The following is a 27,217-nucleotide window of genomic DNA, read 5'->3' on the forward strand; positions in this document are numbered from 1 at the left end:
TCAACTAATTGAAGTTGTTTCCCGCAAGTTGCGGCGCAATAATTCTGCGGGTGTTTTTACAAGTCTCAGGTGGTCGGTAATTTGCTTCTGTGGGAAGGGTTGCCCTTGATTTATCTCCGTAATGCGCCCCCGGGGGCTCCTCCCACTAATACTGTTCTTTACTAGCCGACACACACCACAAACAACGCTCTAATCGTGTTTTGTAATCCGCGAATTACTGTTATGATCCATAAAAACAGATTTGAGTTGCTTGTGCGATTATAAGATAAATAGGCTTTGTAAAGGGAAAAGATCATGACCTTGAGCGTGATAGACAGCGCAAGACCGCAGGAACTCCCGGAGCGTACGTGTCACAGCCGCGCTACAATAACGAAACATGAAAAATTTCCAGACGCTCGCATCAGACTGATAAATGGCTTCCGAAAATCCAAAAGGAAGTTACAGCTTACTTGGGATTTGGTCTAGAACCTCTCACGTCCCATAACTGCTGCACTCCGCTTTATTACAATTACCATAAGCCTCAAAGTCCCGCACTCGACACCAGGCCGGGGCGAGTTCATCATTTTGAACCTACGCTCGAGCGCGGTAAGATTGTTATTGGGTTGCTGAAATAGGAACCGCGTCTGGGCCAGAGTCTCCGTGGAATTGCAGCCAAGTTTGAAGCTTATAGAGTGGAGTTTAAGATTGGAATTTGTTTGGTGTGGTGGAGGGTGTAGAAGTTATGCCGTGGTTCGTGCCTGGAGCGGTCCACTCTTTACATGTAGGTACGTGTACGATGTGTCGTGACTATTCAGAATACTAATTGGGGATGCCCCGGCTGCTCGGACAGAATACTACTTACTTTTTTGTCGATGGAAGGGAAGGTGGCATCGCAGTCATTTTGCCGACCTCGTATTTTCTTTTGCAAGGTCTCTTTTACCGTGAATTGGTAATGTAGAGGGTTTTTGTTTCGTAAGTCTTCCGTAATGATTGCTATTACATGACACATTATGATATTTTTTTATTCTGCATTCTAGATCCTACGTAAATAGTACTGATGGAAAAAGGCAACCTTTCCTTCGTTGTCCTATTCTAACTCGATAATTACGATATTAAACATGAATCCAACAACGTTGCTCTAAAATACATTTGAGAAGGGTGACTTACACCAAACATTTAAACGTATTTAAATCTATTGCTCGCTTGCTTGGACAGTATAATGTAGGTTGGGCATAAAATAGTTTTATAATTTAAGTTAATATTCTTAAATTTAGTTAGGATGCTCTTGCCGTATATCCTTAGTAACGTAAACATGAATTATGAAAAAGCAGGTAGGTGAAATACCTATAAATAGGTGCACCCAAATTCCACCCTCTGGCCCTTAGCGCCTTCAAAACGCCTCAGCGTGAATGAAAAACCAACCTACCGCGAAATGATGATGAATCGCGCCCAGAAAGGGTCGTTAGAGCGAAACAGAATGTACACCAAGCATAGCAACAGACAAGGATGGCAGAAAGGAAAATTAACGGATGTTCTCGTGAATTTGTGTACGGTTTCAATGAAGGTATAGGTACTATACCGCATTAGGTTATGTAAAACGGGCGCCGCCTAATCCCGGCCCATTTATAACTTACACGCCATTAATTTGAGTGATAAATTGATAATTCATGAATAGCGATCTGATTGTAAGTACTCACCTACTACCTATACAGAGACTGACTGACAAATTTTATATCTATAAAAATAGTATTTTAAATACTTGCTACGAATTTATCACGTTGAAAGAACTGGGTATGGTTATTTTTTATAATAACTGAAATATTATTTTCAATTGTTATTTGGCACAGGCATAATGATTATTGATTTGATTACAGATCTGAATTTTACGTTTAGATGCCTCTAAAAATAGGGACATTGATTAAGTATCCTTCACACTGGTTTTCTTATTCAATGATCGTTCACGGTTCACGGATTTCTTATTTCTAATTCTTTAGTTTAATGACTCATCTTAATTAAAATATTTACTTTAGAATTAACAAAGTAACTGGCTTCATGAGTGAAAAATAGTTGATCTCATATCCGTTGCAGTTGGCCACCAGTAAGATCATTATCAGTTATCTACTTCCTTCCAAGTGATGTTAACTTAAGCTTTTACAGGTTTTTCTAAACTGGGAAGATAATATGAAAACGGAAGTCAGTAGAAAAATAAATGCTTGAAGATCAACACTGATTTATACATGAAAATATTCAAAATTCTTATTTAGTAAAATTCTAAAATACGTAATACATAATTTGTGACTCCTTTGTGTGAGTACCTCGTAATAATCTAATTTCTCATACTTAGTTCATTTCCATTTGTTTTATTTTTATGGCTATACTTGCAAAAATACGCTTTTCTGTTAATATTGTGTCACGGTTGTACTGAATACTGAAAATATTTTCATGCTTGTAACAGTGTGAGTTTATAATTACCACGCACAATAAAATAGCATTCACCATCGACTATATCTATAACTGTCGGTTTCTATAACTCTATCTATCTCTTCATACTGGCAGTAAGTCGGTCGTGCTTCAGTATTTTTATAAGTTCAATTATTCTCAGTCAGGTGCACCGGTCCATTTTTTTCCCGCGCAAAGTCCTTAAGACATAGACAAACACCGAGACAAGCGGAAGCGGATACTCGGCCATGACAGTCGCTTCCTTCTATCTGGATTATGGCATTAACCAGACATCTAGCCTGGTGGTCCACTGATAATTGGGTGTAGGATTAACTGTAGATCTGTATTGGTCATTTAGTTATCATTAGTGATTAAGGGTAAGACTCGTTAAGAAAGCAAAAGAAAAAAGAGCCTTACGTCACACCTTAACGGCAGCGGCGCGATACCTAGAGGTATTATGTAGACTTTGCCAGTCAGATACGTAACCCTAAAAAATAGATGTAATAACCAACTAACTCGAAACTACGAATGTATTGCTTTTAAAAATATCCCTCAAAGTCGAACTGGCTAAAGTTTTTTCTTGTGGCTTCTTTACACCTTTCAAACAAGGTGAGTGTAAAAAATGTCATGGACTCTGTCTTAGTCATAAATAATGCAGCTATCTGTATTTGCTCGGTGTATCCTCTACGCAAATAATATGTTTCTTTTTATACTTGCTTCGCCTTGGGGTTCCGTTTTTAAAGGTTAACGACTTTTAGAGTTACTACATTGTACGATTTAGCCCTCATTACTTCAACGGCACCTTCCGTTCAATTAATAAATAATGTCCAATGATGAAGTATTGTCTATACATATACAAATTTAGATTTTGGCATAAATTTGGACTTTAAAAGTCTGAATATTATCCATGTTTCATGAATATCTGTCAGGGTATCGATTCCTGGCAGAAACCAGTCGTGACAGTCTTCGGAGATTACAGTTGTGATCATAATAATCATTTAACTATTAATCACATAGTAAAAAAAACTTTAATTTTAAATTATAGTGTACATACACATATACAGCGATGCATTCGCATCGAGCCGGCGCATGGTTTACGACGTGTATAAAACAATGAGTTAGTCTTATCACTCGCTATCACGAGAACAAACATTTAATTTTATTTGAACGTAACGTGTGTTTGTGTGGCGCGGACTAATTGTTCGATAGTGGGTAAATTGTGAATGCGGTAAAATTTGTTGATATAAGATTGTAGAATATCGAGGTTCTACCTGTAAATTATTTACCTGTAAACGTTTATGTAAAAACCCACTGAAAGTTAAATTTTATTCATTAACTAATAATTGCACAGCGAAATGTGATATAGGTACATAGAGCTAATGGACCTACCAATGTGTTTAAAGATCTTATACATATAAGATTCTAATCCCCAAATTTGGAATTCCTAACTCCATCCTTATCACGCGTAAGGAATGTTTCCACGTGAACAGGACTATATCTCAGTAGAATGATATAACTGGGAGATACGCTGATAGCAGCACGCGTCCTACGGTCCAGCGATACTTGTCGCTCGCAGATGGCAACACTGAAACTAGCCTTAGAATCTATCACTAGTAAAATAGAGACTATTGTCGTTTGAAAGTCGGCGGTACGGTTGCAATGAGAGAGGACTAGCAGGGCTGAATACATTGTTTGATATTTGGAGAGTCAACAGTCGTAGTACAAATCATCTGAGAAGATGGGATGTGTTATCCCCTTGCTTGTATTGTAATCTGTGATATATCTCTATATGCTACTGCTTGTTTTGTTTTGATGTTTGATTTACATACTGAAATTTCACTAGGCATAGGATAAACTTTTAGGATTTCTGCAAGTACTATAATATTGATAGTAAAAGTTACTATTTACTTATTGATCAGAATGAATTCTTACAAGAATAAAAACAGCCATAATAAGTTTAAATAAGAAAGTATCCAACAACGGTAGTTTTTGCTGAAAAAGTAAATAAAAAAAAAACAAAGAAATGCACCATTTTCCAAAGCACGTGGTTACCATAAACCACACATGACAAACATTTCTGAACGCACATTCTTGTCTATTGTCATTCCGGCATTCCGACCAATCAATCGCTGTTCCGTGATCTTTTAAAAAACAACAGGCTTTAAATACGCGGAAAAGTCGGAGGGAAGTGGGAAGTAAATATTTTTTTGTTAAAATATCAAACGATATTGTTTAGGGATCAATTAAACGTTGTGTTTGTGTTCTAAAAATAATATGTTGGTAGGTATATTCACATTGTAACATTATTTATAAAAGTAACAGTATAATGATAATGTTGATATTATGATATTTACCTATAATTGTAAGCTAATAAACACCTCTCATCTGATGAATCGCAAGCAACAACAACATCCACACAAATACAAACCTCGTAAAAGTGACATATTTATTTCAGCGAATTCCTGAACTGAATCGCGACGTAGATGGAGCGTGAATATTTCGCTTAATCCTAATTTGTTACCGTTCATCTTATTGGCGGCAAATTATTACGATTCCTGACATATTTTTTTGGTACACTTCTGTGGGAACTTATAGAGTTTTTTTTGGTCAAAGTTGTTTTTACGGCAGCATCTGGCCTGCCTTATAAATTAGGGTGCGAGCACAAGAGGCGTGTGTCTTCTCGACTAATTTGTTAACAAGCGTGCACGTCACTTAATTACCGGAATAAGCCGCAGGGCGTCTTGTCGTTCGACAAATGCATTACTTTGATAGTCATTAGCAATTATGCAACAATTTGTCAGCAAAATAGTTTTTTACACTGATTGTTAATTGTAATTGTAATTCCCAATATTTTATGTATATAAGTAATTTTATGAGATATAAATCGCATCGTAGCAGATATTTAATCTAAGTAGGTTATTCTAATATGTGCTGAAAGACACATAGACAAACATTACCCTTAAAAGTTCACTTCTGTGGGCATTTGACCTTCTGTTGAACGATTTTCTCTCAACGAATGAGCCTCATATCACATTCGGTTTTAATTTACAAGCAGCAATTGACCTCTGTCCAGTCTCCAAATGAACACATTTATAAGTAATACAATAAATATTGAATGAAATTTACGTTTACACCTAAATTTTCTTTTCCTTACTCTGGTTTTACAACGGTTTAAAGAGATCGCGTTTAGCGATCAGACCGCCATTTGTGCATTTCTGTTATTTAAGTTATAATTAAGTTTTGTTTTACGGTGTGCAAATAAAGATTATGATTTTTATAATTTATTCCAGTGTGGGCAGAGACGGGCGAGTTCCGCGACAGCGGGCACTCCTCGCTGGCGTCGGGCGGCTCCGGCGTGGAGCAGTCGCTGTACGCGCCGCCGCGGCAGCGACGCGACCGCAAGCATACCGATGACAGTGAGTATTGTCCTTTATACACACAAGAGCAATGAACAAGGTCCAGTGAGTAGGTACTACCTTATACACAAGCGACCAGTGAACAAGGTTCAGTGAGTACTGCCCTTTATACACGAGTGACCAGTGAAGAAGGTCCAGTGAGTACTGCCCTTTATACACGAGCGACCGATGAACAAGGCCCAGTGAGTCTCGTCGTTGGCGTCGGGCGGCTCCGGCGTGGAGCAGTCGCTGTACGCGCCGCCGCGGCAGCAACGCGACCGCAAGCACACCGACGACAGTGAGTATTGTCCTTTATACACACAATAGCAAAGAACAAGGTCCAGTGAGTACTGCCCTTTATAGACGACGTGAGCGACCAATGAGCAAGTTCTAGTGTGTACTACCCTTTATACATCATCATAATTACAACCTGTCACGTCCCCACTGCTGGGGCACAGGTCTCCTTCTAATGAAGGAAGGGTTTTAGGCCTAGTCCACCACGCTGACCTAGTACGGGTTGGTGGACCCCAAAACAAGCAAGCTTGTGCTGAGAGAGTTTCCGTGTAAGTGGGCAACCCGACTGTCAGTTGTTTTCAAGCTGCCCGAAGGCCTTTGACATAGGCTTAACGACAGCTGCCGAAGCGGCAACCGGGACCCATGGCTTTATACACTCACGAGCAATGAACAAGTCCCACTCAGAAAATGTCGACACCAATGAACCCAATTCTTTTAAATAAAAAAATAAAGATAAAATACTCTTTATTGCACACAAACAGAAACAGTAAGTATTACAAACATAAAAAGAAAATAAATAGCACAATTGGCGGCCTTATTACTAAAAGTAATCTCTTCCAGACAACGAAATAAATAGGAAATAGAAAGAAAGAAAATGGGTATCGTGTGAAAACAAGAGATATTTATAAAATACATTAATATAAACGATATGTAAATACCTACATATAAAACCTACATAGTTAATAATAAATATATACCTATATATCCTAAAAATAATTAATTTAGAATTTGATTCAAATATTTACGTTTTCAGTTGGTAATATTCTGATGCGCTGTTAAAATGTACTTCAACATTGTAGACGCCGCGGCGTCATTAGATTTCATTCGTCATTTTTCACTAAATCTTTTTCATTGCTCGTGAGTGTATTTATATGGTCCGCCCATGGGACTGACACAGGGACTACAGGCCCTAAGGAAAGGATCTATATACCAATCCTAGTTCATTCTACAAGCTGTAAGTAGTTGCTATTTTTGAGTTTCCATAAAGTTGTTGTTTTCCATTGATGGTTTGTTTTCCCAAGGAAACCCCGCACATTGCAGCTAGTGTTAAACGAAAGTACACATTAAGGGTCGTTATCAGTAGAGTGTTCCTGTGAAGTGTTACCGTGCTACAGATACAGTTAACATGTGTTAACTGCGCTATTTACACCAAATACATGAATGTAGAGAGGGTACTGTCTGTAACTCTAGGGGTTGCCTATTTTCAGGGTCTTTACATGTTATAGTTAGACATAGGATTACAATATTTACAATTTATTCTTTTAGACTTAGAATACTTGTAGATTTAATTATGTTTGGTAAATTTTACTATCATATCAGTAATGCAGTAGTTATGGGTGTTGGGTGTCCCACAATTGTAGAGAGTGTGAAAGCTCTCGTGGTTTTCAGATGCTTATAAATTCTATTCTTTGATTTACTCATGTAACATATGTACGATATGTAACAATTGGATAATAAACTTGAAAGTAACGTTCTTGTGGCATTCTATTGTAAAGTTATAAACTCGCAATAAAGAGGATATTGTGGGCTCAGCAGTGGATAAAGTGCTAATCTTTATAAGCCCAGTTAAAGTCAATCATTGTCTCGATATGAAAGCCGTACTTTACTTTCGCACAGTGGTTGTTTTGGGGATTTAAACGATTTTAGTTATAATGCTTTAGTTATCTATTATGGCCGTAGATTTTCTGAGATTTTTAGATCGAAAATCAATAGCAGTGCATGATACTAATTTCAGCGTGCATTTTTACTACAATAGATTAAATAATAACAAAGGAGAATAAAATAGTGTAGGACATTGTGGATGATGGGCAAAAGCTCAATCATAAAAGGTCTTAGTAAAGTGCAGGCTAAAAGTACTATACCCTCTGAACACGGAGAAAACTGTCGATATATCGTGTCTCGTCGGCCGAGGCAAAGGCAGGCGCAGTGATGGATGTGTCGGCAAGCGCCACAAAGCGTATCACTGATACCGCTTATCGACGTCTATCTACACACATCTATCTATCGTCCACGCTATCGAGGCCGCCACTATTTCTAATAACTTTCACAGCAACACGAGGAACAGGGAGAGCGATTTGAAGGGGGTTGATCTGCTCAATGAAATAGTGACAACATAAAAGTTAGTAAGCGTAGAAAAGTGTAAGGCCAACCTAGCGCCGCCAATTCACCTTTATGAAATTATTAAATGTATTTACAGTGCTGTAGAAATAAGATTAAGATAATTAAGACGACTATTTCACGTTGAGTCCCACAGAAAACAAATAAATAGTGTAAAAATCTATAAATCTTAATATAATGTATGTTCTCTGTATCATCATAATCATAAACGAGTAGGTAGACTGCGCCACGGTTGATACGGTGACACTAATCCCTTGTTGTTCATTATGCACTCTTACCCAAAGAACTTTGAGATTGATCACCTTAATAATACTATATTTTTTCATGGCGAAAACAAAAATATATGTACCTACCTATAATTAACTGTCAATAAAGTTTTCAATCAAGATAGAGGCAATAAAAACGTAGAAGCTAATCCGCGTAGCCAACTAAATTACACTTGTTTATCAAAAGTGTTGCAACTTAATCAGATAAAACAAATTGTAGGTATGGCTAACCATGATTGGCTGATTTTGATAGTATCTCTATTGCGTTTGATTGGCGTTTTGTAATTTGGTAAGGTGTAGCCTAATTTTGCCTCTATCGTTGTGGATAACACTTTCTTGATCGAAGAAAGAACTGAGCGCAGTTAAAAAGCATCACAGAGTAAAGATATAGCGGTATTAAAGTCTATAATTATTGGAAATCGAGATATTCGCCGGATTTAAGTCATTGTAGGTAGAAGTAGTGAATTGCGTCACAGATTTCTTAAAATTCCTGATGTTTTTCTTATTATAAGAAGTTAAGCTCTATGTAGTCTTTCCACCCATTACCTAATATAATATCTTGAAAAATATATATTTAGATTATTTAGGTACCTATATAGCTTAGGTACAACTTCAACAATATATACATACATCCTTCCAACGTTCATTGTTATTTGTACATATAATGGAAAGATGTTATCCTTATTGAATAGACGGTAAAATTTGAAAGTGATGATACTGGGTAGTGATAATGTTAGCGCAGTAAACATAATAAAATTTTGATATAAATGGTTGAACGTAAAAGGACAGGGACAAAAAATATATCACTATTTACTATTGTCATTTGGGATTTTGGTTAAATCCAATATGTGTAGATTGCCTTTCTCTTATCAGGTCTGAATTGATGTAATAACTGGGCATATCGCAGGCACTGTGTTGTGCCGTGCTGTTGACATAAATTTTGTAACTCGAAAGCACTAACGAAATTTTTGTGAACATATGCAAGTAAGGGCGGGAAAATCAATGTTGCGATATGAGCTTGATAATACAGAACGGCATATTGCATAGAAATAAATTAGTTTTTATTGAACTGAACAAATCTAATTACAGTTTACACGGTTAGTACTTAGGATGGTTAGTTGCAACTTAAAAATTCCACCCACAAACTGCCTACAAAAGACCCATTTTTTTAAACATATAAAATTTTATATAATATTTACGTTTTAAGTTGGTAATAATACTAATTATTGTAGGTTTAATGCGCTTTTATAAATGAACTTAAATATTGAGGTGTTTAAGAGTGATTGGGTGCTATGTCACTGGAACATTTTCAGGATAATAATATGTTTCTACTAAATCAATATGAATGAAATTATTGATATACATACATGTATGAAATATTTATTCTGATTACCGAAACCGCACTTGACCAGATTTTTATCATGTTTACCGTAATTTACGACCGCCGTGTCACCGCGCATCGAGATCAACTTATTTACAGCACCGTCGTAAAAGTATTACCAACTATTACATGCACGCTGGCTATAATCCCGCCGAGCTACTGGTTGTAATGATTACGTTTTTTTATCTGTACCTAATATTTTTTAAACATTTTACGGTTTGAATTAGTTTTTCTGCGTTTTTCCGAATTTGAAACAGGTAATTCTGAAACGCTTTTTTTCGTTTGAAATTTTGAATATACGGGAGAGAGAGTTCGATTTATAGGTTGATTAATGAAGCCCGAAGCTTATTTGAAAGTTGATAATGGATGTGTCTAGGTACTTTGTGTTGTAGAGTCAACGCGGACGGCGAGTTCTTGTGTTAGCAGAATTTATGTGTATCACGAGCACGGGGCTCGATAAATTAAGATATTTTTGGTTCGCAGCCAATAGGATAAACGCTTTGTATACAGTTTACTGCGTTTAACAAAATATTTCAAGATTCCAGTGCAACTAAATTGTTTACATAAATGCTGCTCAGGATTAGCCTGCTCATTTTTCATTCTACAGTTAGTAGTAGAAGGGAATACGAGATACATAATAATATACTGAACGAAACTATCGTAATTATGTACCTCTATATTATACCTATCAAACACACTTCTGACTAAGTACATCTTCTATTAACTTATTAATCCGCCCAGTACAAGCCTGTATAAACATCATAGTTCCTCTTCTACAACCTCTACCTCTCACCCGCAGACAACCGGCAAATGTCATCGGAGCCGACCATAAAGACAGAATCAACGACCCCGGGCGTCGGGCCGGACGACCAGCCGATGGACGAGAAGGGAGACAAGAAGAACAAGCGGCAGCGGCGCCAGCGCACGCACTTCACCAGCCAGCAACTCCAGGAGCTGGAAGCCACGTTTGCGAGGAACCGCTACCCAGACATGTCTACTCGGGAGGAGATCGCCATGTGGACCAATCTCACGGAGGCGAGAGTTCGGGTGAGTGCTGTTGATGTTTATTAATTAGTGGAATAGATGCAGTTTGTTGTTGTTGGTGATGGTGAATTTTTTGGTTTGGTTTGATGGGATGGTAAATTTGAAGTAAGTATCTTTATAGGTACAAGAGAAGAAGGTAGGTACAAGCTTAACCGTATTAATTTACTACTAAACATATTATCATCTCCATAACTAAAATATGTAAATAATACACATATTACTTAAAACTCGACGGTCGAATGGCGTAGTGGTTAGTGGCCCTGACTGCTATGCCGAAGGTCCCGGGTTCTATTCCCGGCTGGGGCAGATATTTGTTTAAAGACAGATATTTGTACTCGGGTCTTGGGTGTAAGGGTAATATGTATCTATCTATGTATTTGTGTAGATATATCAGCTGTCCGATACCCATAACACAGGCTCTGCCTAGCTTGGGGTCGGATGGCCGTGTGTGAGATGTCCCCACATATTATTATTATTAAAGAAACGTTTATTCAAACCACAAATCCACTTGAAACTTTCAAATTGATTTTATCCGGAAAGTTAACAAAAAACACATTAAAAGTCCCAATCACAACGTCCAAACGCAGCCGCCCCATCTAAACCAACACCACTATAGTATTTATATTGGTTTTTCTGTACATCTCTCGCAAATCTCCCATCTCTTCTTGTAGTCTTGTTGGAAGGTGCAGCGTCACAATATTAACGAGTGATGTTGGAGTTCGGCTAATCGGCGCATCCGCTCCTCCGGTATTTTTGTGCACGGACGGAACCGAAGCCCTTAATCCCAGTGTATTTGAACCGTCTATTTCGGTCGATTCATAATCCGGGGATTAAGCCTGATAGCACCCACACTCACTGTCAATAGTTTTCGAGTCCACGTTAGATTCTGCGGTCGACGCCGGTGTGCGCTATTTACACTCGGCTTGTTCAAGAATATTTTTGGTTTGTTCGGTATTCGTTTTGGAATGCGCGGCTTTGGGATTGATTGCTTTTTGTTTTTTTACTAGAATCTGCTACCGTGTTACCATCACCATGTATCTCTTAGGGCCTTAATAATTTAAATTTTGTTTTATTCATTGATACACTTATAAGCGTTGCAGTTAATGTTATAATTTAAATAATCACGTACAAAAGATCATCATCGCTCTAGCTAAAGAGACAGGAGCACAATATTCATTTATTCTCCAATTAGTAAATCGATACCAAGTGTTCGATGCACGTCAAGTGGGGTGCAGCACGAGGAGTGACGTGCTCGCTGCGTGTTACTGCGCCTGCGCAGTGAAGTACCGGGCGCGGGTGTTCTTAAAAACAATATCAATTTGTATCTGCCCAGGGCTGCAGCTTTCGCTGAGCAACAAAAACAATTCGATTGCGGATATCGTGGCTCCGCTAAAATGCTTTCCTGTTTGAACTGAGTATCTTTTCAAAATGTTTAAGTAGCTGAAAAGATTTGAAAAACAAAATATGTACAAATTAAATGTGGCAAAAATTTACAACATAATAAGTCATGTCGTTAAGGCGTTAAAAGGAAGATAAAGACTAACGAAGAAACACATTTAGAAAGATAGGAATTATAGATATTATGGGTTACAATATTTCATAAACCATCTCAGTAGAATATTTATTGACTTTGAAACTCATCTGACATGCAACTCCTTGTCCAGCTAACAAAGAGAGATGTGTCTTCATAATGACAAACACCGATTCCAAATTCAAATGCAGTGAAAGTCTAATTCCGTCAACCCTAGAGAGGATTAGCGGCGCTCGCGTCGCCTTGTCCAATAAATCGGCGCTCGCACATGGCAATAAATCGTTTTACATTATTTTTGTTACCCACTCATTAGGGTCATTGCCTGTTTATGACTCAATTATCGTCGTGAAAGATGGCACTACATGTATTTGGACAGATGTTTAAGTTTTTTAAAGATATAGTAATTACTGTAAACTGTTTATTAGAAAGAAATACATTTTATATAAATGGGTCCGTTAATATTATAGTTGCAGAAATACCTAAGTATGTATGAATTATAATAAGAGGCAAAAAGACGTTATAAGCCTACATATTTAGCGAAACAAATCATCTTATAATAGCGACATCGCATTCCTGTCGTAATTTGGCACAGAATCAAGATGTCGGCGGACAATTTATTCAAATTCTTTATCTACTTTGTCTGTGATCATTCCTGTTTGGACAAACGAGATCTTAGCTATTAGTCTGGTGTTAGTTAGAACAATAATCGTTTAAGATCTGATAATCATTTAATCTATTCCGCTTATACCTTCTAATTTATTTGCAACAGATTTTTCACTAGGAACAGAAGGTAGTTTATCTCTTCAAATGATCTTTGTCTGACAAATTAATTCATTTGACACCGACTATAAAGGCCTGATTTCAAGGAAATATACTATATATCAAGGAAGTATATTAAGTTTTTTAATAGAGAAATAAATAATAATACCAATAAGAAAAGCACCAAATTACTCCTAAACTGAAAAGGCTAGCTTAATGACGACTTCTGCAACATTGAAGTACATTTAATTGAGCATCAGGATATATATATACCAAATAATAACGGTAATATTTTGTTCAAATTTTAATTAAATGTTTGAAAATAATGGGGTTGTTTGGTGTCGGCATTTTGTGAATGGAACTTTTTCATTGCCCGTAATTGTATGTAGCCACACAGTGATGGCTCATTAAAATAAAGAAGCTCTCATAACTAACGTATATTCCATCATCGTAAGTAGGTATACTGAGAGCATTTCCATTTTCGTTTCCATCTCTTACTATTCCCTCCAAGTGATCGGTGCGTCGCCAAACCATCACTAATTCATCTCCAACTCGTTGTCAATAGTCCGTGAAACGGCTCGTGACATGTTTCATACAGATCGTGACGTGGGTGACGTGCCCTCCCACACTGCCTGTTCTAGCGGAGCTGACGAACTTCCCAGAACTTCATCGCTACGGAATCACGAGTATGAATGTCGACGGCAAATAATGTCCTTGTAAAATTTGCGGACATATATATTTGTCTTATAGTTTTTGGTCTAAAAACTTTTAATTGTACGTGGTACTCCTGTCCTGCGAAATAACTCCACGTCACATAGGATTAATTGTCATTCCGCCGGAAAAGCTTTTTCAGGATCAGCGAAGCATGGTTTACAAACACTAATACCAATCTCTATCTCTAAATGTTACCAAAATCAGTTCACAGTGGCCTCATCGTAAAAGATAACCAACTTTCCCATAATTTTATAATCATGTCATACATGACGTTATCGAAACAAATACCCTTTTTTCATAGTGTCTGAATTCATAGACCTTCATACAAACTACAGTATAGTTAGTTTAGATATAGGTAGGTACTTTCCCCCCCTCCCCGCTCCCTCCCCGAGGTGTCGAACCGCGTGACGCAAGGATTAGCCGCGTCGATTACAACGTATTCGTCGGAAATTTCTCTCTTATTTATGGCCGGGTGGAATTTGACGCGGACACCTTTTTTATTAACGCGGTCGAAGACACGTGTTGGTCTATTTCATGTCATTTTATGTTTCGATTCTGAATCAATAATGTGAAAATGCAAAATTGTTGAAACAAACAAAAAAAGCTTAGTTAACTAAGTTCTTCGGAGTAAATTCTAGCTTGAAAACAAATACTTCCAAAGGAAATATCAGTTATTCCAATAATCAACATACGATTAGGTTACTTACTAGTTTAAGGGTTCTGGTAAAAAGGAAGAGATCGTTATAAGCGATAAGACCGTCTTTTGTACCCTAGTTAAGTTGTCATATTAAATTGTTAATTATTCTTAGTGTACAAATAAAGAGTACTCTATCTATCTATACTAAAAATGTAAACAACTTATTCTGGTGTTTATCTATAGCACGGTTGTAGCACCAGTGCACACAGATCGTCCAGTGAAACAGTTTAGGGCGCATTCTGCAGCGCACTTCAAACAACCCCGCCGCGGCGATAGCACGTAACTGTATTTATTTTACGTGTAAAACTAGTACCATGGGGCTTTATCCACGACCTATTTCTATATGAAGAACGATGCCAGTGTGTTTAATAGGTTCAGATAGGTTTGTGATGCAGGGAAGTTTCTCTTAGATACGTCTTGGTGATTTTTTTTTGTTTCTTGAGACATATTTTTCACTTCATCCACAGTTAAGTATATATCTAGGTGCATACCCTCATAATATAATATTTATTCAAAGAAAACAGCGTAATAATTAATGAATTTATTGAAAACAAATATTAATTTAAACAAAATTGGCGTATACGTACGAAATTAGAAGCGGATACGTTTGGCTTGGCCGCTCTCCAAGCAGTAATGCACTACTTCAATACAATAATCCCACTCCTCGAGTTTATTTAAGTAAACATAAGCCCCGATTCTGAAACACGACGAGAGGGTAATCTTGTACACTGCTGAATAATCCTGAATGATTTTTAAATCTCTTGATATCTTCAACAGGAACCGCAAACTTTATGTCATACGCTGTCACACCACATTTCAAATAATATACAAATGCAATAATCTTTATTTCCGTACCGTAATAGAAAGAACCTTGCATAGGTGTACAAACGTCGGCTTCATCTCTGAAAGCGATCTCGTTCAGACAAATTTTGTATTTGTACCGAGTAAAGTTTTTAAACCCACAAAAAGCTTTTGAACACTTCACAGTCAAGTCGATCATTCAGAAGATCAACCTTTTTGCAATATTTACCTATTTTATAGGTAACTTCAATCATAATTCAAAATTAATATAATTATTATGTTCTTGCCAAGAAAGTATATCACAGCAATACCACTCTTATTCAGTAGCTTTAAGGATTTGAATTGCTTTCTTGTTTGTGTCTGCGCGTGTATAGTTGTATACCTTATATTATTTTGTTTATCGAGATTGGTTCTCAGTGTTGTGATTGTAAGGATTTTCTAAGGTATTAGGTCGGAATGTATCTCAATGAATAGTTACAATTTGTTTTGCTTATACAGAGTCAATGTATTATAAATGTGATTGAATCTTAACATCTCTTTGATGATGATTTGATACAATTGAACTTGATAACACTCTACTATTTACAATTTCCTCTAGAATTTACTTCAATAAAAAATGCGTTATGTTTGAACTCTGTATACTTCAACGACCCTCATACTTCCAGGTCCAATGTTTTATTTCTACTATATTTTATTGTAAACTATTTCATCCTCGAGTAAGACTGCTTTGTTGACTATGGTGTTAAGTAATGTAAGATACTAGAAACATATAATGACTGGTTTCTCTTATTGTAAACCCATGAAAATTTAATTAAAACGTCTCTATAACGCGGAAGGTTACCCGTGCAAAACTTGCAAAAGTCACGAGCTGTCAGCAGAAACCAATAAATAACCAAGAAACTAATACAGTTGTCAAGAATATCTCTCTATATGAGCAGAGCAGCACAACAGTAGCTATTGCACAGCGGGGCGCATTTAATAATCCACCCCTAGCACGGGGTAGTTCTCATAGGATTATAGTCAGCTATTATAGTTTAACCGACCAGCGAGCTTGCTTTCTATCATCTTGGAGGTGATGTTGGAATAGGTCAAATGGGTGTTGAAAATAAGGGTTGTGGATGTTTTGAATGTGAATATTGCGATTAAAATAACTCAATACTTTAGAATTGATCCAATAATGTAAAATGTATTTAATATGCTGTACAAATTTTCTGTTTCTAAACACATATTTGGTATAAAGTACCTACCTAACGTAGGTTTCGTAGTTTAGTTACAAAAGAGCTTTTTATGTGAAGTGAAGTTACCGCGCATGCTCTGCAGGTTTGTGTGTCTATACTTTATTTTGTGCTAATAACGATAACATTTTGCAGGCGATTACGTACACGCCTTTATATATTTTGTCTCAATAAAAATAAATTTAACGTTTTCAATATCACACAAGATGAGTTTATAAGTATCTAATAAAGGCACGTGTTAAATAACAAATAAAGCAATTTCTCGCTTTAAGAATCATAAAACCAACACACGTATTAACTTTTATAGACATCAAAACCATCACATGCTACTACTCGCTTAATGCCGTTAACGTAAGGGTTAAATTTGCTTGTGTGGGTAGAAAATTTAGTTAGAACGTCCCTTGATTGATCACCGTAATAAAATTTCGATTAAAGTTTAATTTTGGAGCGGACCCTAACCGGTGGTTAATCATAGTTATTGTGGGCCGGTGGTGCCGCGGTGTTCATTTATGTTAATTTTGCAAGGCTTGGGCCTCGTAGGTCCGCTACGAGTGCTACGAAATTCGTAGCAACGGCGTAGCGCCTAGCATTGCCACGAGAATAACTCACACATATGGAATAAACTCTTGAGGATTTTTAATGATTAAACTAGTGCTATTTTTAAAAGCACATCTCTATCGTATTAGCTGTAGATACCTACAAAACTTTTATAATTCCAGTTTAAAAACTTTTACATGAATTTTAAAATGAAAAATAAATAAAATTAAAAACAGATTATGAATAGATTATCTGAACCAACATTAGTATTGATTTAGAGCTGTACAATAAAAATATTGGGGTCCCTCCTTGCGGGCCGGTCCTGGGAAGGGTCACATCCGCGCTGCAATAATATATTTAAAGGATTATATGCCGCAGTAATATCGCGACCCTCCGACCCTCGCGGCTTCGCGCACCCACACACGCGCGCTTACTGCATCACACCTACTACACGGAGTAATCCCGTGCTCCAGGAAAACAGGTAGCCACTAAATAGCCACACCCGAAAAACAGAACCTAACGTTTCGAAAAACAAAATAATCGTATATGGGGTGGAAATGAAAACGAGCGTTTATGTTCACTTAACCGAGGAAAGAGGGTATTATTTACCGTTTGCGCTCCGGTTCGGTGAGCCCGCCCTGAGTGAGACAAATAACGCCGCCGGCGCGATATTTATTGCAGTCGGTACGTGGATTGCGCAATTTATCGCGCGAGGTGTCGTCGATCGATCGCGCTGACGGCCGCGCCATGCATCAGCCGCGTTATCTCGCTCACGGCTCGTGTCGGCGTCGTGTCGGCCGCGGCTCGTGTCGTTTATCTTCATTCCGCCGCCGCAATTAGACGGCTCGTTGGTCGCCGCCGGTCACGCTACGTGGCCGGAATACGCCAGCCTCCGCCGCAACTTTGTAATGAGTAAAGTTAATAGCTACGCAACGCGGTTCGTGTCCCGAATCGCTTACAGCGACGCCCCCCATCTTCGCCCAGAAAAGTTTAAAAGAATCCGAATTTAAAACATCGTTTCCTTCTTTACAGGTATGGTTCAAAAATCGGAGAGCCAAATGGCGGAAACGCGAGCGGAACGCGATGAACGCGGCCGCCGCCGCCGCCGTCGACTTCAAGAACGGTTTCAGCACGCAGTTCAACGGCCTCATGCAGCCCTTCCCGGACACGGACGCGCTCTACTCCTCCTACCCCTACAACAACTGGGCGGCCAAGGTGCCGTCGCCGCTCGGCACCAAGAGCTTCCCGTGGCCCGTGAACCCGCTAGGCGGCGTGGTGCCCGCCAGCCACCACCAGAGCTCCGTCAACTGCTTCAACACGGCCACGTCCATGGGCGGGGTGGGCGGCGTGGGCGGCGGCGGAATGGGCGGCGTGGGCGGCGGCGCGGGCGCGGCCCCGTGCCCCTACAGCGCGCCGCCGGGCGCGTACGGCATGTACCACCGCGCGGCCGAGCCCTGCCCCGCCATGTCGTCCAGCATCGCGTCGCTGCGGCTCAAGGCCAAGCAGCACTCGTACGGCGGCGGCTACGGCGCGGTGTCGCCCGTGTCGCGCGCGGGCTCGGCGCCGCTGGCCGCGTGCCAGTACGCCGCGGCCGGCATGGCGGACCGCGTGCTCTGAGACGAGGCCCGCGCGCGCGCCGCGTCGCCGCCGCCGCCGCTGCCGGCCGCGCGCGCCTCCTAGTCCCCCCCCGCCTCGCCCGCCCCGGCCCCCGCCGCGCCCCCGCCGCCCGCGCTGTACCGCCAGCTGTGGGACTGGTTCGACTAGGTGGCGGCGGCGGCGGCGGCGGCGGCGGCGCGGCGGGCGACGCGCAGTCGAGACTTAGTGACCGACGTTACGGACACTTTATGGAATTTCAGGCAATAAAACCTTAACGATGTTTTAAGTGTAATGTAACAAGATGTAAATATGTAGCTACGAGTATGTACGTACGTATACCAAAGTGATGTGTGCAATTTTTATAAGTTTAGTATGGTATTGTAACTTATGGTAATAGATTAATTAAGAATGGAATTAATGACATAATTATTATGATTTGAAAGTGCGAATGGTTTAACAGAATTTATGTTGAATATAGCTTTACAATCTATTATGTACTTTGCCAAATTCAATCTATTTATATATTCCAACCTAAAATAACTAAATATATCTTTTTGTACAAATAGATTCTTAGTGATGTAAAAAATATAAAATGTTCCTAAATATTAATTATTAGTACTAAAACAGAACATCGCTGGCAATACTCACCCACTAGGGTTTCATACCTGTTAGTGAAATGGACCCACATTGTGCAGAAACTTGGTAATTTATTTCAATGTAATTTCCGCTTGGATTCTGCGCCATTTTGTAAATATGTAAAACTGCTATAAATATTTTTATCGTGCTTTTGTCTTTTATAAGTTGTATAATCCCGGTAAATTATCATTTTGTAATTTCCAAAATAAAATGTCTGTAAAATAATTCTTGATAAAAATGATTTTGAGACTCGAGCATCGAAGTGCCACCGCCTCCTAATGAGATTAAACGAATCCAGATCTCTATTTCTTTTGAAATAAAAATGTAGTGAAAGTTTTATTTACAGAAAGTTAATGTACATAATTATTTTTATTGACAAAATAAGCAAGCCTATCTGTATTCTATAATAATAAAGAAGTTTCACAAGATGTAGATAGTTTTACCGTGCCTACTACCCGTGATGAAACCTCTCAGATACCTATAAGATTGTAAATATTTAACGTAAAATGTTTGGAATAATGGGATGTGACCTCGAGGTTTTCATTTAATACATATCAAACAGAAATATCTAAAATGTAGAACAATTATCTGTTGAATTATTTTGTAATAAATCCCGATTGTTTTGTAACGTAAACAAAACCTCTAGTCATAATAAAAAAATATCACGGAATCATATTCAGATCTTTTCATTTAACCCCATCCTTTACTTAAACCATTAAACATTATTAACCGTTTTATAATTGGCAATTAGAAAAAGATGCAAAACTCCAGGTAAGTACCTACATAGTACTTTCAGTTTAATAATTATGTAAGTAAGAAACAGTGCGATTCGTAATTCTGTATGGTGCCAATGGTTCCATGTTCGATTCGATATTTAGAATTAACATCAAGTGCGCTGAAAAATATATTTACATATAAGTATGAACAGCCGAGATTCAACTATCGTCAAGATTATTTTTCAAAGTCACAAAAGATATCCAACCTAAAGTACCAGGCGTACATAACAACACAATAAGTTGTATTGCAATAAAGATGTCTAGGAAGCCGACAGCGGGGCTGCCAGCGCTACGGAGATAGATTGCACGTCACATCTCGTAGCCCGTAGCCCGTAGCTCGTAGCTCGTAGCTCTTTGGTAGACTTGCAAATACATTTCATATACACTTGAATATAAATTTTGTGCACAACGTCGGGTCTCTTCATGAATAAATTTGATATATTTTATGCTTTCTCGTCGGGTATTAATATCGTAGTTATGGTAATAGTTTCGGTGATGTATTTTAACTAAGATGGAACTATTGTTTTCAATATAGGAGTTTAGGAGTAAATGGCAAGTTTGAGAAGAATTTATGTGACATCACTGAAATGAGGACAAACTTACATAATATTTTTGTTGGATAAGTTAATTTTTGTAAGAAGATATTGTTTTCACTATATTAAAAAAATCTTGACGCAAGAAGTTATAGTCTTCTATAGTTTAGCTAAATAAATAAGAATACCTGCTTCATTGGAGCCCATGGTTGTCTAGCTAGTACTTATATCGTGTATTATGTACATATATACATACTTAAATAGATGGACCAGAAACCACCTTCCTGAAGCCTGAAGAATTTAACATTATGGAGATTGTGAATCGCGACGCTACCGTTTAAAATTGACGTATGTAAGTAAATTTATATGATTTTATTATTCCTGTGGCATTTAAAAGGTTTTATTTTTTTAGGAAAATGCATTTTATGAAAATCATAAGTATAGTTTGTTAGCATTAAGAAGCTTAATAAAATAGAATAAACTAAAAAGCTATGTCATGGGTGTAAATAACTCTAATAAAGCTGAAGAGGTCAAATTGGAATCATAAAAATCAATCGTTTAGCTGCCATGTTCATGACACCGTTTAGAAGCAATTAGTTCGAGTCCCGGCCGAGGCATGTCCAAAACGAGCAAAGAATCGAAAAGCGATACCGACTAATCCGACTAATCGTGAGCCAATTGAAAAATAAAAATGTAGATGGCGGAATGATTCCATTTGGCGACAAAACGATGCGACAAAATAATAAAAAGCGAGGTAAGAGCGGGTTTTTGTAGAGGTGTGAGGTTCCGTCCAGTCAGTGTATTTTTATTTTTCTTCTGTTAGTGATTTTCCTCCAACAACGTCGAGGAGATTTAAATATAAATGGAATGGGTCAAGTAATGTACCGGTTAATGTAGTAATGGGTCAAAATATTCCAAGTGTTAAAATCGGCTTATTTTTAACCGAATAAGTGCCGGTATAGAAACAATAATAAGGAAATGATTAATATAATTCCAAGTCTCGTTATAATCGCTCCTACTCATATATGTAATGGCCGCCACATTCATATTTCTCTATAGGTATTGGTCCGTTATTTATGCAATATGAAAAGCAAAAACCAAAAAATTAAAATTAAAATAGGTAAGTAAGTATGTTTTACCTATTCTGTGGTTTAGCATAGCCTTCTAAAAATATTCCTGCGGATCCCTGAAAAAGGCTGCGCGTCCGGACTCTGGCCACGGCGGCGGCGGCGGCGGCGGCGGCTAATATTGAAAGCGAAGCCTCCGGGAAGCCGTAAAGCTGGACCGCTGCACCTGCCCGGACCAGTAATCATGTGCCGGATTACCGCCACTTGAGCGCCGATACACCTCATCATTGTTTATTGCTCTTTGATATTCGAAAGACGATGGCAATGTACGTAGGCTGTTGATGGCATGTTGAATGTGAAATGGTAATGTTGATGGTTGTCCTTGAATGCGAGTTATAATTTTTGATTATTTATTAAAATATTTACAACCTGGTACTAATGTACTCCCTTGCGGGGTAGGCAGAGGTGCATTGCTGCACCCACTTTTCGCCAGTGTTATGTTAGTCCCAATGTAATAGGGGGCGGGCCTATTGCCATGTTACGGGCACATTTTGTTTGTTATTTACAACCTCTACTCTACCATGCATGTAAGTAACATAGTTGCATATAAATATAAACATAAGAAGATCGTCATAAAAGAAAGAAAAACACTGATATACAGAGGGTGTTATGATATTTGCGTAATATTAACGGTTAGTCCACGTTAGTCTCAGTGATTAAGTTAAAGAAAACATGCGATTGCGAGTGTAAAATGGCACACGATACAAATGCCTGAAAAATAGTAGAAAGTTAACTAACAATAAATAATGACTAATTCACTAGCAGACAGAAGCACTTTATGTGTCAATTTTTATCAGCTGGGGCTGTGTGTCATGGAAAAATCTATACATTGTATAACATTAACCTGTCAACTTTGGCTTGCGGTGAATTAAGAGCTTAGTTCGTTAGGGAACCTAGTTTATACGACACCAGGCCCGGAGACTTGTGGCTGCATATCTGAGCAATATTTGCCGACACTATCACCAGCTGTTCAATGACGGCATTTTTATTATTCAATATTTAATTAAGACGTGTTGTATTTGCCGAGGGCTCTAGGTACTTATGTAAGCGATGCGGTGGGCGCATACGCACAGTTCTGTTATCTTTATGGTGACAAACATTGTGTTTTTGGTAACACGGAGTTTATCGTACTGTCGCCGTCACGGCGGCGTCGCGTCTCGTGACGGAACACTAAGGAACCACAGTTTTTTGAACTCTCAGCACTTATTCTTTATCACTTATGTGCCCCTGGTGGTCAGCGTGACACAATGTTTACTGTTTCTAAATCCGATTAAGTTTTACCGCACACTGTAACATCCAAGCAGTATATCATTTAGACTGCATATTTTGTGAAGCCTTTATGATAGCGGAAACGCCAAAATATCTATAAACATTTAACGTGACAATCATCTGCCCTTGTGATGATCATGTCAGTGTGAAAAATCTTCCATTGTTGCATACATAAAGCGTTTTTAACTGCTTACTTCCGATAACACTGCAAGTTTTTATTTGATACAAAAAGGCGGGTTAAACATAGCGTATAAATGCCAGCCTTACGTAAACAAAAAGGCTGCATGCTGCAGTATGGAAATGCTGAAGAGCGTCAAAAAGGGCTACATTGGGGTAGAAAGGATCAAAATGGGATTAGAAGAACGACAACCAATCAAGGGTGACTGGACTGCTATACCTACGCTAGATAAATGCGGGGCATAAAATTTATACTTTGCCATGGTAGTAAAAGCTTTAAACGTATGACTTAAAGTTGTGTTTTGAATGTAGCGGGAGTTTATTGATGTTTTGTTTCGCAAGGAGGGTTGGCAGGGGTCGGGATGCAGCCTCCACAGACAATCTTACAAGTTAATTGTGTTCTAGAAGCGAGGTTGCTATCAAATAATATCTCTGAGTGGCTGTAGTTTTATGTTCCATTTTATGAATTTGATCATTCCGTTTGTTATTCTAGGTATTTCGAGTTTTCTATACCTTACGTAGATGTAAACCATTAATGTAGGTACCTATTTATTTGAATTCATTCATTGTGAATTCCTAAAAGCCGTAGAACAAAATTTGTTCAGAATGACCAGCTGAGTCCCCTTAATAGCCTCCTGAACCTGAATATGAATTTTTTGCGAAACCATGTATTTCATGACACTGCTAGCAACATGTAAATGTAATAAGAAGAATTCAATAACTTTTTTTAACTTGATAAAATACTTACCATTATTGTTACTAGCCAGTACTTACACAGTCAGAATAAAAACGAGGTTCCTACGCGAACCTCAGTATAGCAACCTCCTTTCAGAGGGTAGCGCCGGGAGGGGCGGGGGGGGGGGGGGCAGGGTAAATAAATAGAGTGGAACAGGGATTTATTGCACACCACTCTCTGTGTGTGTTGCTTCAGCGGAGCCAATGGAAAGAAACGTTTTGTTTATTAGTTTTCGAGATTCGAAAACGTTGATGTAGTTGTCTATGGTAAAACAACAATGTTCTGTTTTCAAACAAAGAAATTGTATTATTGGAGCTAATATTTTAGTTAAGTAAAATAAAACCACTAAAAACGGGAATACTTAAAAATACCGAAAATCTTTTATATGAATTTGAAAACACTGAATATGAAAGTTACGAAATATTATTGCAATATCGAAAACTTCAACAGGTTCTTTATTTTGAACTATGAACTTCGTAATTTAAAATTCGTTACTTTCATATTCGTATAAAAACGGATTAATGTAGTGTGTAAGTACATCATTTTGAAGAATCAGGAGTATCATCTCAATCGAAATCTAGGGGAGCGTAAGGCTTTGTAGACACAATAGCTGCGGTACTTACTACTATGTTGTAAGTACCTATATATTTTTTTACAAACACAAACAAAATTTCAGTATTTTTGTCATTATGAATGTGAGCAAGTAATAGTAGTAGTGTGAGCAATGACCTCTATGAGTATACGTCAATGATTTGAAGATTATAATAAATACGTTGAAGTTATGACCAATAAATCTTTCCATATTATAACTATAAAAATTTCTTATGTTACTTTAACATTTTTTTCATAGATTTCTGATAATTTTCAGGAGTTGACTGAAAATGACGATAGTAGCCCAGCATTGGGAATGAAGATTTATGATCGAGCCCGTAACGAGCGCTAGATGAGGCGTAAAGAAGTGCTGTCAGCTCATTATAGCTACAGAACAGGTATATGTACCTACGTATAGTAATTTTATAATATCATTATATTTATAGGTACTATTTTAGTTTAGATTAAGTAATTAGTTTTATTTAAATTTCAGTGACGACCGAATGGCGTAGTGGTTAGTGACCCTGACTACTGAGCCGATGGTCCCGGGTTCGATTCCCGGCTGGGGCAGATATTTGTTTAAACACAGATATTTGTTCTCGGGTCTTGGATATGCCCGTAAATTGGCAATAGGCCCGCCCCCTATTACATTGGGACTAACATAACACTCTGGCGAAAAGTGGGTGCAGCAATGCACCTCTGCCTACCCCGCAAGGGAGTACATTAGTACAAGGCGTGAGTGCGTGTTTTTTTTATTTTTATTTCAGTTTTATTTAATAAAGTTTTCACTAACACAATTTTGGCTAATGTCCCATAGATATACAATGCATCTATAAAGTCATGAAAACGGGAGCTCCGAATCGTTTTCCGAATTACTCTTCTCCGATAGCACGGTTCGTCGAAATCACTGTTCGTCGACGGTTTGTTCATCGAAAAAATCCTTCTCCGATAGCACGGTTCGTCGAAAGCACTGTTCGACGATGGTTGCTTTGCCGAAGAAATCGTTCGCCGATTGAAAGATTCGTCGAAAGCATTGTTCGACGATGGTTGCTTTGCCGAAGAAATCATTCGCCGATAGAGAGATTCGTCGAAAGCACTGTTCGACGATGGTATATGATTGGAATAATGATGTATAAACTAGTATAACCTTATTGTGTCATTGTGTAGTATTTAAGAAAAGTAATTTCTATTTCTATACTTGCTCTATATGCACCTAACGTCTCTCTCTTTCTGTTTGCCTGCCTAACGGTGTATAATATGTGTGACTATCGTTTTCCAATAAATATCCAAGTTATAAAGTAATCTTGCTCTTTTTGCTTACGTTTACCCAATAGGTACCTATGCGGATGGTTCGTTTAACGATAGAATCAATTGCCGCCGCAAAGAATTGTTCACCATTTTCGTTAGGAATCGAACCAAATGGGTTAATATTTTTATTGGAATATTTAAGGTAAGTATAATCATTATAAGTATTGCTTTCGAAAAGGTACTGTGTGTATCCATGAGTGTATAAATACCTACCTAGATAGGGTACCTTACACTTACCTTACCTCTTTGGTAAGTCAGGAATAACAAATTGAGTTATGTCCAAGCTATAATGTTATAGCTACACAACACAAATGCACTTATAATTTTCCATTTAGTATACCTACTGCCTAAAGATCGATGCATAATTTATAGATTCAGATTATGATCTGCTGAGATGAGATAGGCTGTACTCATCAGTAGCTTACAGTTGGTGTTCTCTCCACCATGCAATACTAAACACATCTCACAATGTTCACCCGGTTTCAGACAGGCGCAGAAATCATAATGAAGCATTTTTCCTGAAATAAAAGCAGTCTACATACATAATATTTCATTTTTATTTCAAGAAAAATGCTTTTATTATAAATCTACCACGAAAATTAAATAATATAATTTTTAAAAAGTTTAAAAATCACAACCAAATCTCCTTTATTTCATGAAATAAAAAAAACCTTTAATTAACAAACAACTTAACAATTCACCATAGACAAAAACCGACTACTTATAGATTAGTATTGATGGCACGCTAGTGAATCCTTCATACTCAACAGCACTGCATTTTTCATTAATTTTTTGATGACCGGCACTGGATTCGAGTGTTTTTTCTAATTTAATTCGATCATCAGTCTTGTCATCTATAATGATAAAATCTTAAATAAAACTCTATGCCTTAGAAGCAATTGTACATTAAAATTTATTTACAATTGTGTATTGTTAATTTAATCATCATTCATAATTTCACTATCGATATTAAAATGGCAAACAATGCTTTGCGGCGGTAATTGATTCTTTCGTTAAACGAACCATCCGCATCGGTTTAAAGTGCTTTCGACGAATCTCTCTATCGGCGAATGATTTCTTCGTCAAAGCAACCATCGTCGAACAGTGCTTTCGACGAATCTCTCTATCGGCGAATGATTTTTTCGGCAAAGTAACCATCGTTGAACAGTGCTTTCGACGAACCGTGCTAACGGAGAAGGATTTTTTCGATGAACAAACCGTCGACGAACAGTGATTTCGACGAAACGTGCTATCGGAGAAGAGTAATTCGGAAAACGA

The 27,217-nt window shown here is 38.0% G+C and overlaps 1 protein-coding gene across 3 annotated transcripts in view; it reads left to right on the top strand.

Annotated features, from left to right (window-relative positions):
• Positions 1–20,097, top strand: part of LOC105391243 (pituitary homeobox homolog Ptx1) — a 32,688-nt gene extending 12,591 nt beyond the window's left edge. For all 3 annotated transcript variants that reach the window (XM_038119126.2, XM_038119127.2, XM_038119128.2), the window contains exons 3-5: positions 5,709–5,834; positions 10,672–10,919; positions 18,223–20,097. In XM_038119126.2, coding sequence (XP_037975054.1) covers positions 5,709–5,834; positions 10,672–10,919; positions 18,223–18,807 — 959 coding nt within the window. In that variant the 3' untranslated portion in view covers positions 18,808–20,097. The remainder of the gene's footprint in view (positions 1–5,708; positions 5,835–10,671; positions 10,920–18,222) is intronic.
• The last annotated feature ends 7,120 nt before the right edge of the window (positions 20,098–27,217 follow it).

This window comes from Plutella xylostella, chromosome 12 (assembly GCF_932276165.1).
Source record: "Plutella xylostella chromosome 12, ilPluXylo3.1, whole genome shotgun sequence".
NCBI lineage: Eukaryota > Metazoa > Arthropoda > Insecta > Lepidoptera > Plutellidae > Plutella > Plutella xylostella.